Source organism: Musa acuminata, chromosome BXJ2-10 (genome assembly GCF_036884655.1).
Source record: "Musa acuminata AAA Group cultivar baxijiao chromosome BXJ2-10, Cavendish_Baxijiao_AAA, whole genome shotgun sequence".
Classification (NCBI taxonomy): domain Eukaryota; kingdom Viridiplantae; phylum Streptophyta; class Magnoliopsida; order Zingiberales; family Musaceae; genus Musa; species Musa acuminata.
In genome coordinates, this window is record NC_088347.1 from 24,268,742 (window position 1) to 24,287,192 (window position 18,451).

Here is an 18,451-nt window from a genome sequence, read left to right on the forward strand (position 1 = left end):
AAACATGCCACATACTGAATAGCACAAGATCAGCACACAATGTACAATCATAAACCACACTCACCTTCTTCAAGGTTCCAAACTAGAACCTACAGAGCTGTTAATCAATTCCCCATTATAAGCATTCCCTAAGCTGCCACCATGGACATTGCCGGAAAAGATGCACAATACATTCTACATAATTGCCCATAAAATTGCAAAATAGTGGAAATTGTTTTGCCAAGCATGCTCAATCAAGTGATGAGATAAATTTGGAAGTCCACAAAGTTCACTTTGAAGCATGTCACATTACATCATTTGCATTAAACGAGAAACTTCAGAAAAATTGAGACATCTCAGTAAACCAGAACTGTAAAAAAATGCATGGCATCGACACATTATCCATTGGCATGGTCATCTCATTTGGCACGAGCAATGCTTTAGATGCCACAAAAATAACAAGTATATGTGTTCCCTTAAATAAAGTAAAAAAAGAGACTCCCCTTGGAAGAGGACACATACACAGAAATCAAACACTTCAAGCATGAAATATATTGGGTAATTTTTCAAATATTTAATTCTCAAGGAGACTACAAGCAAAAAAAAAAACCTTGAAATTCTAGTGAAATAATAATCAACAATTTGGTTACACTATTAAGCAGGCCTTGATCCTCAAAGCCTTCCACAACCATGTGAATTGAGTTTAAACTTGTCATGGTCTTGTCAAGCAATATCAACCTATAAAACACCAAAATAACAATATCATGTAGTTAATATGTTCAAGCTGAGAAAGAAATTTACAATGCTTATCGTTGAGTATTTAGTTGACTTGATTGCTCTATTTTGCAAGGTATGCAATACCGTACCATACTGGTGTTTTGAGGTTGGCTCGGTACGGTACGGTACCAGCGTACCGAGCGATACACCAGGATGTACCGAACATTTTATATATTTTCTTCTTTACTGTAACACTATTATAGTGTAATATTGTAGCACTGCAGCACTGGAGCACATTCCGTCCGGTACCGGACGGTTCGCATACCGATATGCCATCGGACCGGTACATACCGCCCGTACTGGACGGTACCATTCGGTACTGCATACCATGCTATTTTGATAGTTGGCAACAGGATTGTGAGGCTGATTCTTTTTTAATCTCTTATTTAAAGAAACTTTGAACTTCAGTATACTTCTTCCTTATATAACACGCCAGCTCAACTTGCAAGTTAATTCAACTAATCAAAAACTTCCATGGCTAGTTTACATGATATTTATTTCTGACTGAAAATTCTTCAACCAGAATAGTTCAATTGCTACATGAGCTACATCAGTCATCTTGTATTGTCTGATTCTTTGTAGTGCCTAAGGTAGCAAATAATGACCAGAGAATAAACTAACAATTAACAGCAACTGGTGGCAAACAATCAACACCAGCAAATATCTTAATAAGAAATGGCAAAGAAAGCAATGCGATGGTCTAGGTCTATTGGTGATCTAATAAGATATACTGACAGCAACAAGCTGTAAAATCTCAACTATACAGGGTTTGCAAGATATGATGAAAGAAATTTAATCCTAGTCGTCGAAAACATGAGCATACCAACAAGCTGAAAAAAACTTCATGTATCTCAATGAGATTCCCTGTTCAAGAATAATCTCATATTCATGATCCATTTAATATCTTTAGGCTTCGATAGAGAGTAGCTCCCCTGGCACGTCAACCACATAATCGGTAGAATACGAGCCGATAATTCAATCATTGATTGCAGAATTATACACCAGATACCCCATGCCTGTTATGTAATGATGCTTTTGCTACATAACTTTCACCTTCAGATATCATCTCTCGTATATATCATACTGGTCCATACTGCTCAATGCAAACATTACATGCTGCTCTGATAAATTACCAAGATGTGGAATGTGATGTACCAAGTGGCATACTAAATCAAAACCAACCACCATATATAACTTGTCAATATAGTCCAGCATAGTTTCATACTCTGCTCAAGCCAAATCTGTACATACCTACTCCAACACCAAACCCATTAAGTTATGTAAAATATTTTACTTCTGAAAACTTCTTGCTAATCAATTTTAAGCACATAATTGATTCTTCTCATGTCACCATCTGGAAACTTCTAGCTAATCTATTTTAACATTTGATTCTTTTCTTATTACAGCTGAAGTTGCACTTCACATATGCGATCTTGTTCCTGATTAATCTACACACCTTAGTTTTAAAGTTTGTCTTCATACCTAATGTAGAATTACTTCCAACAAGATTCTTGTCAATCAAAACAATATCATCAGAAAGAAAATGCACGACATAAGTTTATTTAAAATATGCCTAGTAAGTTAACACTCATTGCCAGTGTAAAATTGCCATTTTCCAGAAACATCAATAATAAACTTGAGTGAGCTGCAACAAAAAAATTAAATGACACTTTTGAACATTGATTTGGCAATTGTTTATAGTGAAATGAAAGGCACCAACGAGAATTTTAGGACTTCAAAATTTGTACATACTTAGATCTCAATGAGTAAAATGAGAATTAGAAGGAATATAGGATAAGTTTTTAGGGTATACATATAGAGTAAGAAAATGCAGTATATCTAACGCACAAACCTTATCATCTTCTCAACTTGCTTTGCAACATTATACTCCAGATCTGCCTCCTTTTGTTTTGCGCGTCCAGATTTGGCCAATTTCTTGGATTCTAAAATCCTTGGCAGAACATAACACTGATAATCTTCATGTAATAGTTCATACTGTATGACCAGGGTTCAGATATGATCGTTAAATAGGAAAATAAAATATAACTATCATACAAACCATATTTAGTTACCTCATCTCTAAACAATGTAAGAACTAAATGCTCCTTCAATACAACCTGAAACAAAAATGGCAGATAACTAAGGCATTTAGTTAGGAAAAGAAAAGACAGTGGAAGTTGGAAACACTAATAAAGAATAAAATTGATGACAAAGAGAGAAAAACATAATCCTATCTTTATGAAAAAAAGATATAATACAAATATTTTGTATAACATATATAAAAAGAATGATCCAGTCACATTGCCTAACATCAGAACTAGCAAGGAAAAGAATACTAAAAAAAAGTTATATATGAAATGACAACAAATTCTCAAGCAATTATAGAGCTCATATAAGATGACTTTCTAGAGAAATTAATTTATTTGACTTAAGCAATATCAATGCTGGCTTTTTAACAACGATTTCAACTACAGTGCTGCCAGCAAGAACTTATAAGCTAGCAGTTGAAATGTTAAAGTGCTACAAGTTCAATATCATAAAGATCTTCATTGCCACACACAAAGAAAAAGCTTTAAGCAATCGTATGGAATAACAATCCCACTTCTATTTCCATTAATCAAAAAAAAAAAACAAGACATATACCATAGCAATGTCAATGCTAGTAACACGAAGAAGTTCATCAGGACAGACGAGATAACCAAACAAGACCCATTCTCTGTATGAAGTAACATTTGCCAAGTCTTGAGCCCTCTGAAAGACAGGAAGAGAAGAATAAAGTTGTATTAACTAAATTACCTCATAGTGAGAGTAAAATAACCCTAGCAAAAGAATATCTCAATTTTGTTACCGAGAAATACACTAACCATCGGGTGAGCAGAATTGGTTAGTATGTCAGGATAACGAGGGTGAAAGGGACTTAGAAATCCCTCATTTCTCATTTTTTTGGTATCAGTAGAAAGAAATATAATGGGGCCCACAGCCTCCAAAACCTGCAAGATGTGAATTTATGACAAATTTCAGGTTCAAAAGTTTTCTTCAGAAATTAACAATTAAACAGACTACTTAGACAGGCAAGTATCAATGTAAATTTAATACACATGTTCTCATGCCATAATATCATTTGTGACAATTGCCATATTATTAACGGGGAAGCGAAAGTTCACAAAGATCCTCTACACATATCTAGACCAATAAATTTCAGTTTGCTATGATGGCAACCTAAACTCCACTTCTTCAGATCAGTTCATGCAAGTGGATTAGACATGAAAAAAAAAAACCATAAAATTCTAGGGTTATCAAACATTCTGTGCCTATCATCCCTGATCCATCAGTAACTTGTCAAAGGTAAACCTAATTATGGTATCATATATGAATTGCAGGCATTGCCTGAGAACTATAAAAATTTCATATGAATTATTTAGAAACTTCCAAATCATTTATTTCCTATTGGTATGTAAAATATTGAGTCCCCTCATCCATCTAATACTTGCCAGCATCAACAATACCTATATTTATTAGCTAAAATTATACAACACCAATATAACAACATTTGAGAGAGAAGCCTTGAATAAGGATAAAAGTATTGGCCCAACAGTGATAGATTTCATGCCATTCACATAATGGATGACACGAGATCCATAGTGAAGAATATGTGTGGAGATACATGTTGTATGAGATGGCACAGAGCAAGCACAGGCAAGTTTTAGAATATAAAATTCAGCAAGAATGAGGCTTTTGCACATGAAGTGATAAAATACAGACAGATGCATGGAATGCATAAAAGAAATACTATCATAATAAATAGTTAGTTAGGATTCAGGATGGTAATTGACAAAATAAATTATTTTCTTTATTTTTTTGTCCATTGAGCCATTCAATAAGAAAAAGGTAAAACATCAATTTAGGCATAAAGCATCCCAACCCAATCATGCTAGTGAGGCCAAAAATGAATATTCGATCCTATCCCCTGAACTCAAAAGAGTGCAAGATATAGGTGCAAAACAAGGGCTCCAAGACTTTCACCGATCAAAGACATATATATTAAATTAGCATGTTCTTCTTTTCTTTTGTAGAGGCAGAAGACATGAAAGGAACCTATATAACCTTATCTAATCAAAAAAATGTAAGAGAGAATGAAGAAGTGACCGAAAAAAGCCAAAAATACAATTATTTACTGTCAAAAATTAGCATTTTTCTTTCATGTCAAGGCAAGCCAGTTCTTGGACACTACTTGACCTCATTTTGGACACTTGTATAATTAAGCTAGTTCTTATAGAATTGTGTAAGCCAATCCATACTTTTCAAGTCTGCTATTATACAATAGACCAAGTTGTCGTTGTGACAATACTAGCAAGGTATGGTAGGTGACGAGTACAATAAAGTTGGTAAATAGATAAATATGGCACAAACCACTCTCTATCATAATATAACAGATACAAGGTTCTTAATCTCGTATCGTACCAATGTACCGAGCTGTCACGGACAAACTTCTAAACAAGGTGTTTGATGTAATGCTTATGTATGTCCGTGTCTTTTGGCATGTTCATGCCTTGTACAGAATGTAAAGGGGCGGCCGAAGGCTTAATAGTCCCATTTTAGTTGGGTTGGTGGCCTCTTTAGGCTTGTAAATAAAGATTGTGTCATGTGGACACGCTCGAGAGCTTTCGGTCTGTAATGGACCATTTTACCCTTTGTTGTGCCACTGTTCAGAGCTTGTAAAGTCTGTTTGTAATTTGCTTTGTCTATGAAGTGTTTTTCGGACATGTTTGCTTGTGGATCCCGTTTGAGGCGTTCTCTTTAACCCGTTCTCTCTTTTGTTGGTCCTAAGGGACAATGGGAGGCTTCGGGGAGGCTGACCTTTGCGGACGGACGCGCAAGGGTGCCGCACGACTTAGGCAAAACCAGCTAAGTCCGTGTCAAATGGTATCAGAGCGGGACAAGCACTCATAGAAACACTTGACATGCAAACGTGGGGGACCTAGCGGGGCTGCGTTGAGGGCAGTCAGCACATGCGCGACCGTTTGAGGGAAAACGGGCATGGAGATGTAGGGAAAAGAGTCGCTCAGAGGAGCGGGCATCTGAGATTGGCATTCAGAGGAATGGCCAACCCTTCGCGCAAGAGGCACCACGAGAACAGGCAAGCTTGGAAGAATCTGGAGCGCACAAAGGTTGGGATGGCTGAGTTTGAGCTACGACTCAACGTTGACAACTTTACTTGATGGTGCTCAAGGCAAGCGAGGCGCTTGGCAAAAGGACGAGACCATGCAAAGTGGAATGAGTTGCTCAGCGACCGAAAGAGTTGTGCAAAGCTCACAGAGGTGAGGGGAATTGCTAACTCGAAAAATTCGGTACTCATGCATGGGCTTGTATGCGGACGATGGATTGTTCGTGGCCATCCCAAGGCGACCGAGACTCGGCGCCATGGAGCATTGAAACTTTCTCTTCGGCATGCGAAGGATACGTCCGGAGGAGGCTGAAGTGTGCAACGAGTTCAGCATGTTGCTAGGCCTTGAGGGGTGCAGTGGTGGCTGTATTGACGTGGAGGCGCAATCTAGCAAGTGCGTTTGCAGGAGGCAGAACAATGCACAGTTTATTCTGCAGATCGGAGTAGTCCAAGGGGATGGTGGTCTCCGAAACGAAGAGAGATGTTGCTCCAATGGGACAGTTATCCAGGAGGGATAAGTCTCGGCTCTCCAGAGGGAGAATCATGTGAGATGGACTTCACATGTTGAGGAGGAGTACCTCACAAACAACAACTCCACGAAGCTCAATGGACCGAGCAAGCAGCGAGGAGTTGTCACATGATCTCGCTCGAGAGAATGCATGGGTGGATGCATTGCGAGATCAAGTGGGGGAGCGACCTGAAGCAACTTAAATGAAGGCACACTTGGAGTCGATGTGGAGATCGGACTCAAGGGAGGGCTGACCTGTGGAATGGTGGGCACGAGGGCCACCATCGACTCAATGCGAAAACGAGGAGCGGAGCAACTTGGGCGTAACTTGGTGAAGTACCCAAGCCGCATGAAGGGAGCCAGCAGAGAAGTTGGAACATGGAGCAGAAGCACAGTGCTTTCCTTAGACAGAGGTCAAAGACATGAACTCTTGCAGAGGCAAGAGTAGGATCATGTTGTTCCATGGGTCCTTCATTCTGACGGAGCGGACTCATCTTGCATGGTGCCAAAGACGAAGGGAGCTTCTAGGCACATGCACCTTATCTCGGAGGAGCATTTGATGGAGGAACTAAGGCGACTCAATTTGCGGAGGCGAAGTTGGGTTCAGAAGGCCTTAGCACGGGGCAAGAGGACGCAGAGGCAGGTACTCTTGAAGAATATGCCACAGTGTTGCCATTCGAGTTGCTATGAAGGAAGCGGTGTGCAGCGGAGATTGTGCTGGTAGGGGCAGAGGCCCAGGATCCAGGCAATGGTGCATAATTTACAGCGAAGTCGGTGGACTTCGGGAGCTTCTAGGCGACGGACTGTCCTAGAGCGGTGCTTCATCTAGGTGTGACCCAAGAGTGGGTGGATGAAGGTCGATTGCCAAAGGAGCGAACAAAATCGAAGGTGGAGGAGACCCTGCGATGTATTGGCAGAGGCCACACATGGAGGGTTCACAATTCGAGTTTATTCCACAAGGATCAGAATGCAATGGAGATGTCACCAGGAGGCGACATGGTGCAGCGGATCGTGGTGGAACAGTTCGTGGCAATGCGACACACACGACACAGTCCCGGGAGGGACTAGATCATATGGAGGTATGATCGGGAGCTACTGGGAGCTCCGCTTTGGTGAACAACACGACGGCAAGAAGGGCTATGGATTCAAGGAGTGAAGGCCATGGTACCGCAGAGGCGGGTCTTCCGGGCGTGCACCGAATTTTGCATCGGATGAAAACCTTGGTCTTCAGCATATGGGGGCTGGGTTCCACCAAGGGAAAAGTTCGAATGCAAGTACCAGTGAGTCCCATGAGAGGGACTTGATCATGCAGAGGTATGATCGAAGCAGCTGGAGAGTTGGACTGCTCCAGAGCTCATATTCGCTTAAGGGAGCCCGACAAGTCAGAGGACAAGGTCGAGTAAGCGAACGTTGCTACCAAGGAAGCTAAGGAGAACAGAATCGGTGCAAACCCTACAATGTGATGGCAGAGGCCATGCATGGGAGTTGCAGTCTGTCTTTCCATCGACCAAACAGACTGCTTGGAGAACACAGAGGTGTTGAAGCAGGAGGTCGAAAGGGGCGAGGAAGCGACGACAAGTCCTGAGGGACTTAGCTACCCAAAATCAAGCAATCAGTGAGAATGGAGGTGGACTCAGAGGAGTGTCACGAAGGCATATCTACTGATTGTGAAGAAAAGGGATGTAGATGCGAGGCGACGGATAGTAGGGCCATGGGCATGGCAGCGCCATGGTACCGCAGAGGCGGGACTTCCGTCAAAGTCATTGATCCCTTGCTCTCACGGAGGGAGAGCGCTTGGTCGTGAAAGGGGCCGAGGAGGTGGAGCATGCAGAGGCAATCTCCAAGTACCGAGACAAGGCTGAAGGGCAGAGGCCAAGAAACTTCGTAAGACCGGTGTCAACAAGTTTCTCATCAAGATAGCCGTAAGTGAAGGACTTCGGGTCATGCAAGAGTGCACGACCAAGGAACGAAGCAGGCAGTACGTGGTGCTGTACCTTTGCTACTCAGTGGAGTAGGCGGCAGGGTTGATGGAGAAGACGGTACAATCTTAGAGGCGACCTCATCTATCAGAGAATTACTCCAAGTTGGGGTGAAAACTTCCTGCATTCCAGAAGTTCAATGGCATTGAGAAGGTGAATCACAGTAGCTAACTCAACGCAAGGAGTGCAAACACTTCAAGTGCTTCAGAAGTGTGAGCAAAGAGCAGGCGAAGGCCAGTAACCAGCTCGATGCATGAAGTACAACCTCGAGGAGGCGGGCGAAGTCAAGTAACCTTTGCCTTCTCAACTCTTAAGAGAATGGGCGAAATCGAGTACCCCAGTTCTCTTATCTATCCAGCAGAGGAGCTCTGCACAAGTTCAAAGACCCTTCGAAGATAATGGAAGACAATAGTTGTCAAATCCTCACCAACGGTGATCAGTGCTACTGAGAGTAGATTGTCCGCTTCATTTCCCAACGAAATGCCAATCGAAAGCGGAAGTGATGCGAACCTACTTGGATGTGACAACTAACTGAAAGAAGAGTCAATGAGCAGATTTTGTGGAGGAAGGACCCAAAACTTCAGAAGTTTGCGAGGCGATGCTCGTTAAAGCTCCAACAAGCATCCACCCAGTTCAAGCAGCATGTGGAAATTTTGAGAAACTGGCGCAGTAAGAATGGTCTTTTCCTTCATTTGGTGGATCCGCAGGAATCAACGAGGATCAACACAACTCAGCCAACCCCACACCAGAGTCAGAGTCATTGGCGAGTTGAAGCAGCATGGCGGATCAAAGGTTCGACTACTCAAAAACAGCAGCGGAGAGCAGCTGGGAGCCAGGAGGCGCATTGCAGCTGGAGCAGAAGATTGAAGACTTAGCAAAGGCGAAGAGTTGCAGTGTTCACAAAGGCTTCGACGAGGACGTCGAAGGGATAAGTGGGGGAGAATGTCACGGACAAACTTCTAAACAAGGTGTTTGATGTAATGCTTATGTATGTCCGTGTCTTTTGGCATGTTCATGCCTTGTACAGAATGTAAAGGGGCGGCCGAAGGCTTAATAGTCCCATTTTAGTTGGGTTGGTGGCCTCTTTAGGCTTGTAAATAAAGATTGTGTCATGTGGACACGCTCGAGAGCTTTCGGTCTGTAATGGACCATTTTACCCTTTGTTGTGCCACTGTTCAGAGCTTGTAAAGTCTGTTTGTAATTTGCTTTGTCTATGAAGTGTTTTTCGGACATGTTTGCTTGTGGATCCCGTTTGAGGCGTTCTCTTTAACCCGTTCTCTCTTTTGTTGGTCCTAAGGGACAATGGGAGGCTTCGGGGAGGCTGACCTTTGCGGACGGACGCGCAAGGGTGCCGCACGACTTAGGCAAAACCAGCTAAGTCCGTGTCAGAGCGGTACGCCTAAAATAGGCATAAAACCCTTCGAAAATATCTAAAAAATAGAAAGAAAAAAAAAAGTTAGAATAGGGTTTTTAAGTAAGAAATAAATATACATTTAGTATAGTTTTAACAAACTAATGTAAATTAGGTAAAAATAGTGTCACATATATTTTTCAAGCTTTGAGAAATAGCCTTGTGCAAGGTTCTCCATTTCGGTCCATTCCAGATCGTTCTTCCTCTTAATTCTCCCAAATTAATCTTCTAAATTTGATTCAATCCGTAAATCGTTGCTTTGTTGAGTTTAGGAGAGTGAAAATGCGAGAATAAGAGAGAGAATGTGAGAAAAAATGAGTTTGAGAGAGTTTAAGAGAGTGTGAGAGTGAAATTGATTGAAATAAGGGTGAAAGAAAGGGTTTTAAAACCCTTGAGGAGGCCTCCAACGGTCAAATTGAAGCACTATTACCATTCAGTAACGATCGAAATCGATCGGTACCAACCAATACAGGGCAGTAGCGATCAAAATTTCGACCGTTACTGCTCGGTACAGTCCCGTATCGCCCGATACGGGGCCAGATGCCTGATACCGCCCAGTAGCTGCTGGCGGACCAGTGCATACCGTCCGTACCGGCAGTACGGTACAGTATTGCAAACCCTAAGACATACTATATCCGCCCACTACTTAACAGTATGCGGTGCACTTACCAGGCTGATGCTTCAGATTTTTTTTTTGTTGACCAAAGTAAAATTTAAGTACTGAACAGTACTAAGTACACTACCAATAGAAAGGGCATTGGTATACAGTTGGTATTTAAAGTTTACTTCCTCTGTCTTCTCAAGAAACAACTAGAAAGCAATGTCTGAATTAAATTGAAAGCAAAATTTTAGACAGCCAAAGATTGCATAGGCCAAAAACATTCAATTGAAAAAGAATATGGATAATTTAAAAGAAGCTCTAGTTAATGTACAAATGGTTCTTCCAGAGAACAAATTACGATAGCCAAGGGTCAAGACTATGACTTCTCCAATACGGGGGCTGACAAAATTTAGGTCTTCTTGCAATCCTTTCGCTGGTGGATCGTAAGAGTCCACAAACTGAACCAATCTGTCAAAGCCAGAAAAATGAATGGAGATCACATAGCTGATCCGACATAGAAATATTTTGTACCAAAACGAAAAGCTGATAACAAAGAAATATCATGAAGCACTACACTTGAATAAGTTAAAATATACAAAATCAGAAAGATTTATCATGGCAATTATTCATCATTAGTGCACATTTTATTGTTGCCACATGTTAAAACTTCAAACAATTGAGAAGAAGTTCCTTGATTGCAAATCCATATGTCCTTACATAAATCTCCTTACTCAACAAGACAAGAATGGCCCGCATTTCTTTGGGCAATTCCAAGATGTAAAAAATATGTCAGAACATATAATACTTCTACCAAACTGCTGTTTTTTTGTTACTTCTGCCACTTGTCTCGAAGAACTCCTTTTTCCAAGGTCCATCATGCATGTACCATCATTTTATCTCTGCTGTAGCTTTAGCAGAACATGACACTAATTCACTTATAAATACAACACCAGAATTTGATAGGCATTTATTTCTAGATAAACTTGAACAAGAAAGAAACTAAGATGACACAAAAATGTTGCAAACATACAGAAGTGAACCAAGAAAAGGCAAGTCTCGGCATACACAAATTCTCTAATTTTCACCAAGTGCATCATTAAACTTCCCTACAGACAATGACAATCTAGTATATCCAACAAAGAAGTAACGATGATCAAGTACTTCATGGAAGGCCCCATGCAATGGCTACCAAACTCATAGGTGCCTTTTTGTAAAGATCATAAATTCATCCAAATGCTTCCATAGATCATAGGTTCATTGGTTTCTCCATCAAAAGTGAAGGTCTAATATGTTGTCATAAGATAAACATGTGAGGAACCTAAGAACATGCAACTATCTTTGATTATGGTACAACACTACAACATGGTGTAGCATAATGAAGCTTGCTACATATTATCAGAAATAGTAAAAGAAATATCAAAATAATGGCATACCAAAGTCAACAAATCCTTGAACAGCAAGTTATATGAAATGTTAGTTTTTTTACTATTTGTCCTCTTTGGAAAAGTTCCCAGTATCTTACCGATGGTAGAATTCACAATCACGACCACCTTTTAATATTGTGTGCAACATGTTGTACAGCTGGAGCATCATTTTTCTAGGTATCTGAAAAAAAATTACTTTACATGAGAAAGTAGACAGACAAAAAAAAGTAGCTGAAACAGTAGCATATTATAATGATGCAAAGTTGATGAAACCAAAAACAATGATGTGAAAGAAAACAATAATAACAGGGGAACAAGATACCTTATCAGAGAAAAGATTTACACGGACAAATGAACAAAAGAGATCCATAAATGCATGCAAAATCAGAGAGTTCTGATGGGGCTGCCGTAAGAACAAGAATACATATTAGAAAAAAAAAAATTTAACAGTGATTTATGGCAAACCACTAGTAATTCATGTACAGTGACAACAAGTAATTAATCAAGGGCAGACAAATTCATACCAACAATGTGATAACTGTACTGCTCAAATCCAAAATAACACGCAGAGCTTGTTCCCGAAATGCCATCAGGTCAAGAAGCAGCTAATGAGAAGAAACAAATAAAAGAATGTTATCAGCACACTTCATATTTAAAATCTCAAGTACATGGTTTCCTTGGCACCTGTTTTTTTGTAGTACAAGTAAACAAAATGATGATGTTTGTATTACCGTGTCTAGTAAGAAATGGTGAAGTTTGTTTATAGCATAAGTTAACAAGTCTATTTTTCTGTCCCTTTTAAGAAACAACAATTTAAATTTCATGGCATTATATAATGTGCCAACACCATGTATGCTGATCAGCATGGATCTACACAAGACCCATGCTGACCAACAACCATAAGAAATGAAGGTCAACCCAATGCATGAGGCTCCCACAATGTGGGATCTAGGGAAGGTCAACTACACAACCTTTCCCCTACAAATAAGGAGGTTGTTACTGTCATTCAAATCTTATAAACACAAAAAAAAAAAAACTAAGACAGTTAAAATTCAGGCAAGAAGGAGGGCTTTCGCTGAAAGCCAAAATGAGAAAACATGCCAACAAAATTGGTTTCATAAGCACCAAAGAATAACTGCACAAAAAAGGAAATAGAAATCAAAACCCTGCAAATTCTACTCTCCTCTTTTTCAACAGCCCATAAACTGCATCTCTCCACTGGCTTCTAATCCAGCATTCTCAAACATATGGTGAAGATGAGCTAGCAATGAGCCATGACACAGATACTGAATGGGGCTGTAATATCCAAGTATCTTAATTGGGTTATAGATCAAAGTTGAACTGAACCAACTGACCTCAATTAGCTAAAGCTCAGTCCAGTTAAATTAAACCACTAGAAACCACTGATTTAAAACTTGTTTCATGTATTATAATGCTTGGTTCACATTGTTTGGTCTCAGTTAAATTTAAGCCTCAATACCCTAAATTACATGAATCATCAATCCCCCTGATGGAATCAGCAGTTTCACCAACATGATAGATATCTTGAAAATCAGCAAAACACCTGGTATCGTGCACTAAAACATATGATATGATGAACCAAGCTGACCACCTTTCATGTGGTTTAGAGGAAAAGCTAGAATTTTTTGGGTCAAAGTAAAATAAAGCAATTACAAGATACTACAATTTGATATCATGGAGTTATTTTATTTGTATTATTTGATAAAGCAAAGGAGGGAATGCATATTATGCAAGTTATAAAATTTCTCAAGCATATTTAGGTTAAGCAAAATTGAGAAACATTTGGGGAAAATTTTCCCACAGAATGAGCACAATGTAAAAATTTCACAAAATGTAAAAGTTTCACCAAATACCATGACCCAAGGTTCTAGCTTCTGAAAATAATCTTGTGCATTTTCAGTCAGAGTATCCATTGCAAGTTTATCAACCTGCAACATGAAACAGATGTTAAACGGTACCCAACTAAAAAAAAAAGGACGAAGGGCCTTGTTAGAAAGTGTGACCAGCAAAGGCTTACTCGTTCTAGCTGTAACTTGTTAGGATGTTCAGGGAACTTCTTTGACACAAGCATGCAGATTCTTGGAAAATTGGGAAATATTCCAGCTTTCCAAAAAGCATCGGAAAATGTGTGTGACCCCAGATCTGGTTTGTCCAAGATATGGTTTAGTCTATACATTTTAGCTAATAAACCTTCTGCAACCTTCGAAAGTTGGACCACCCATTCCATGTGTAGAACCTTTGGGACAGTTCCAGAGTTGGGTGGCGCATCGGAACCTAAACTTCTCCCGTTCATAGGTGTCGAAGAAGGGAATTCTTCGAGACTAATGTACTCTGACCATCTAGACATGCTATCCCACTCCCTACTTTTGAAGGATCTTGGAGACGCGTCGTGAGTGGAAAAAAGTTGTCTCTGCTTCGCCATATCGTCGATCCTACAAAGACAATTAAGCGAAGAACTCAAGCACTTGCTCGTCATCTTAAAGCTCCCCACATTCCATAGAAGAAGAGCACGTGAAATTGACCAAATCTCGGTCTAATTGTAGTTCAATGTAGAAGAATGTGTGGCAAGCGTCAGCAGACTCCATCGACGATGTGCACAACAGAACTTCCCAGCTTACCATGAACGAGGTGCGTACCTGAGGGGCGTTGAGGGAGGCGGCGGGGGCGGTGGAGATCTGCGGATCGGAGGCGGCAGGATGAACGTTCGTTAGGGCTTCGACATCGAAAGGGCGAGTGAGAAAGTGGAAGGGGGGAGTGGGGGGCGGTACCCTCCTTGGATTGAGATCTGAGACGGGAGAGAGGGCGGGTCGAAGAGGGAGGGTTTTGGGGGTGCCCGTTCGATGCTGGCAGCGGCGTCTACTTTAGCTGAGGTTGGTGGTGGTGGTTTTGGTGTCTGCTGGGAGTAGAAGGCACGCGAGTCCGACGCACGTCGCTGGCCTGTGACGACGGGACCTGTTGCGGGGGGCCCAGCTCGGCTGTCCGCAACGGCCCGCTTTGATGACGTGGCAGGAGACTGTTGGTGCAGGAGGCGGGGCCAAGTGAACGCATGGGTGGTCCAATTGGGAAGAGGAAAGAGGCTCCGACGCCAACTAAGAACTACGTAAAGACCTTCACTGTTTCGAGCGAGTACTTCATTGAATTGTAACCCCTCCTCCCTCTATATGGGCGATTAGAGTTGTCGAGTTGGAAGAAGAGGCTCGAGCGAGTACATTGACTATTATACCCCCCCCCTAATTAAAGTATAATATAATATTATATATATATATATATATATATATATATATATATATAGGCGATTGTCCGAAAAAGATTTTTTTTATTTTTCTCGTATGATATCCTTTTCAAAATTTTCAAACCATTACTTCCAATTTCAAAAGTATCAAAAATACCTCCCAAAAAAATTATTTACAGTGTTTTCCTGCCCAAATCAAAGAGGTTTTTTTCTATCATCTATTTACAATATTTTGTGGGTTGAATTCTATCTACATATTATATATTTTTTTAATATATATATATATATATTATATTTTTTGTTTCAAAAATAATGTATAATGGTTTTAAAATAAAATGGTATATAGTGTTTTTAAAGCATTATATAGTATTTTTTGTGGTTAAAAATCAACCCACAAAACGCTATAAAGTTGCAAAAAAAAAAATAGATTTGGATCAGAAAAAATGAGAGGTTTTTTAAGAGGTATTTTTGGAATATTTGAAACAGGAGATGATGGTTTAGAAATTTTGAAAATGAGATACCATTCAAGAAAAAAAAAAAATTTTGTCTTCCCCCCTCCTTCCCTCTCCACCAACGACAAAGCCTCACGATATGAACAAAGGATGACGACGATAAGTGAATGACGTACAAAACACAATAGATGAGGAGAGGTATTTTAAAGTATGTTTTGAATTAGTGATAGTATTTTCTAAAATATAATGAAAAGCTTGGAAAGAATTTATTTTCATTGTAAAAATTCACACACACTTGTGAATGGTAAGTTAATTAATTCATTATTTCCAAAGAGGAAATTTATTCAATATGAGACAATCCTCAAATGCCCCAAAAACAGTGTGCATGATCACATCATTCAAAATAGTAGAATGCATTTTATTCAAATCCTGCAAGGAGTATCTGATTCCTGCAGTTATTCTGAAAGTATCCAAGGAAGTGCTTGTGCTTGTTCTTAAGCTAGTTCAAGCTTCTCTGCAAAGAGATCCCCTCAACAGAGACTCATCATGTGGCACAAATCATTGGCTTCCATCTCCGCAAGCTTTGACATCATCCTTGAACCATATTTGGCCACTGTTACCTTACACTGTGAAGGAAGAAAAACATCAATATAGTTTAGTTTAGGATCATCAACTCTAACAAAGACCAATTGCGTGTACTATCACAAGCTGTTCACCTGCTTTTCACTCTGCCTATGATGTTCTTCGCACTGCTCAACCAGCAATTGCCTCATCTTTTTCTGAAGAGAAGTGCAAAAAAGAATGATCCATACATAATTAACCGAGAGATGCAAGAAATACAAAAGCTTTTCATTTTTTTATCTCATAAGTTTCATCTGTTCTCGATTTCATTACCCTCACTTTACTCGATTGTGTGCCTTCGATGATGTTCCTGATGGCTCTACTGCATTCATAGCAGGTGGTCTCCCCAGTCTGTCATCTCATGCACATAGAACTTAGCTTTTCATAGTTCGGTTAAAGGATAAACTCAATCGAACTTTGATGATAGAAAAATTGATGCCAATGGCTATTATATGTAATCCTTATTGTTATTTAGCAAAGATTAATAGTCTTTTTTTGCTTACATACCTCGGTAGATTCATTGATCAGTGAAGTAAGAATATTGTCATCTGGGGAAAAGGATTCATCAAGGCATAATCCTGTGTTGTTGCAAAGACTACCTTCATGGAAGAGGTGTTGGAGAAAGAACTGAGCCTGATCTATATATGCTTGTGACTTGTCCAAACACTGACACAAGAAAAATGTACAGAATTCAGCATGAGATTATCGAAATACAAGAGAGATAACAATGAATACCTGATTCTTAAGTTGAGAAGGCAAAATATGGCAAGCTTCAGATGAGAGTGATCTGATGTCACTGAACAAGATTAGGTCATCCAGAGATTTCTGAGCATGTCTTGAAGCCTCCAAGCATGAGCTGCAAGGGTTGGATTTGCCATTCATGTTATAGGCCATGTTTCCTGAAATGTAATCTGTTTAAGTTAATTTGATGATATTGGACTAGAACAAAATTGCTACAAATCTGGTTAAAAAACTCAGCTTGTTCCTCGCATTTAATAATCTAACATTCTTCTACTTTTGAAGTAGCAGCAAAATGTAGATTCGATAAAAATAAAATAAAAGAATCGTTTAAGCTAAATATAGTCCCAGAAACCTATAAATGTAGCCAACTTAAGATATTATGACTTATTGTTGTTGTTATTATGTAGTATGGCAATTGATTCGAGAAATCCCAGCATAAGTTTCTTTATATTCCACTAAGGACCAGACAAGAACAGCAGCAAAACTGAAAAGAAAAGAGAGGAATAATTGGTGCATGGTGTTGAGATATTTTACTCACCTTGATCCATCAAGCTATCAACCTCGAGTATGGCACTTGCATCAGCTAATATGATCAATAGAGTGGCAAAGATTGATAGAGTTCTGGCTTCCATTCTTCTGTCACCTTCAAAAACCAAAATGAAAGGATTAAGCAATCATAATTTGCAGTTAAATGTAATTCATGAGTAAACATGCTGATTCATAGAAAAGTTTTCTGTACTGATATGAACAAATATACTCTCATTCACCACAAGGACATGATATGAAAACTATGCTAATTTCACTCTGCTCAAACTAAATCACACAGTTGAATACATGCTGATGCAGAAAAAATTTCTTAATCTCAAGCTGCTCAAACTAAACCATACAGTTAATTGAAACCAAAAAGATATCAATCTATAATCACTCTGTTTGAGCCTGAGACAGGAATGGGGAATTGGATGGAGACATTTATACACATCCAAGGTGAACTGGAGCACCTCATTCTCCTCTCAGTTTGCTCACTTCCATGTTGAATCTTTCTGAGTTCATACGGAAACTATGCAGTTACTTCACAAAGAACACATGTACAGGCAAATCATTGGGAGCCTGGACAAGTTACATGATTGTCCCAATAATAGAGTGGAAGAGAAATGCTTGAAATGTGGGAGTAATGAAGAGAGAAAGACCTGATGCTGTGTACTCAACCATGATGAGGAGGAAGCTTCACATGGTCTGATGAGTCTTTTCCATCTTTTTGTGAGGGAGTCTGGAGGCCATTGCAAGAGACTTTGTGTTAGTCTGGGCTGTCTTCAGGACTGTTAAGTATGAGAAGGATCAATGTACATTTATTTTAGTAAAATGAACATTGTTCACCATGTTGTAAGGAAGTAGCCTTGTCATTGTACCAAAATCCACTCCTCTTTTTTTTTGTATTAATTACTTACAACTTATAAACAACAAAATAGTATGTGCATTTCATGTTATAAGATTCACAATAGCTAGTTGTGCCCTATGACTTATTTAGAGATGACTCTGAGAGG

General features: G+C 39.7%; 1 protein-coding gene and 1 pseudogene across 1 annotated transcript in view; both read right to left on the reverse strand.

Moving 5' to 3' along the window:
- The window catches only part of LOC135624575 (probable protein NAP1), a 32,766-nt gene extending 17,788 nt beyond the window's left edge, over positions 1-14,978 (reverse strand). Inside the window, exons 1-11 of the mRNA XM_065128333.1 lie at positions 14,501-14,978; positions 13,882-14,296; positions 13,718-13,792; positions 12,368-12,448; positions 12,166-12,246; positions 11,942-12,024; positions 10,803-10,887; positions 3,621-3,746; positions 3,400-3,507; positions 2,829-2,873; positions 2,609-2,751 (exon numbers count right to left, since the gene is read on the reverse strand). Coding sequence (XP_064984405.1) covers positions 2,609-2,751; positions 2,829-2,873; positions 3,400-3,507; positions 3,621-3,746; positions 10,803-10,887; positions 11,942-12,024; positions 12,166-12,246; positions 12,368-12,448; positions 13,718-13,792; positions 13,882-14,286 — 1,232 coding nt within the window. The 5' untranslated portion in view covers positions 14,287-14,296; positions 14,501-14,978. The remainder of the gene's footprint in view (positions 1-2,608; positions 2,752-2,828; positions 2,874-3,399; positions 3,508-3,620; positions 3,747-10,802; positions 10,888-11,941; positions 12,025-12,165; positions 12,247-12,367; positions 12,449-13,717; positions 13,793-13,881; positions 14,297-14,500) is intronic.
- A 974-nt stretch (positions 14,979-15,952) lies between these two features.
- LOC135624182 (uncharacterized) lies at positions 15,953-17,924 on the reverse strand (annotated as a pseudogene).
- Positions 17,925-18,451: the final 527 nt, after the last annotated feature.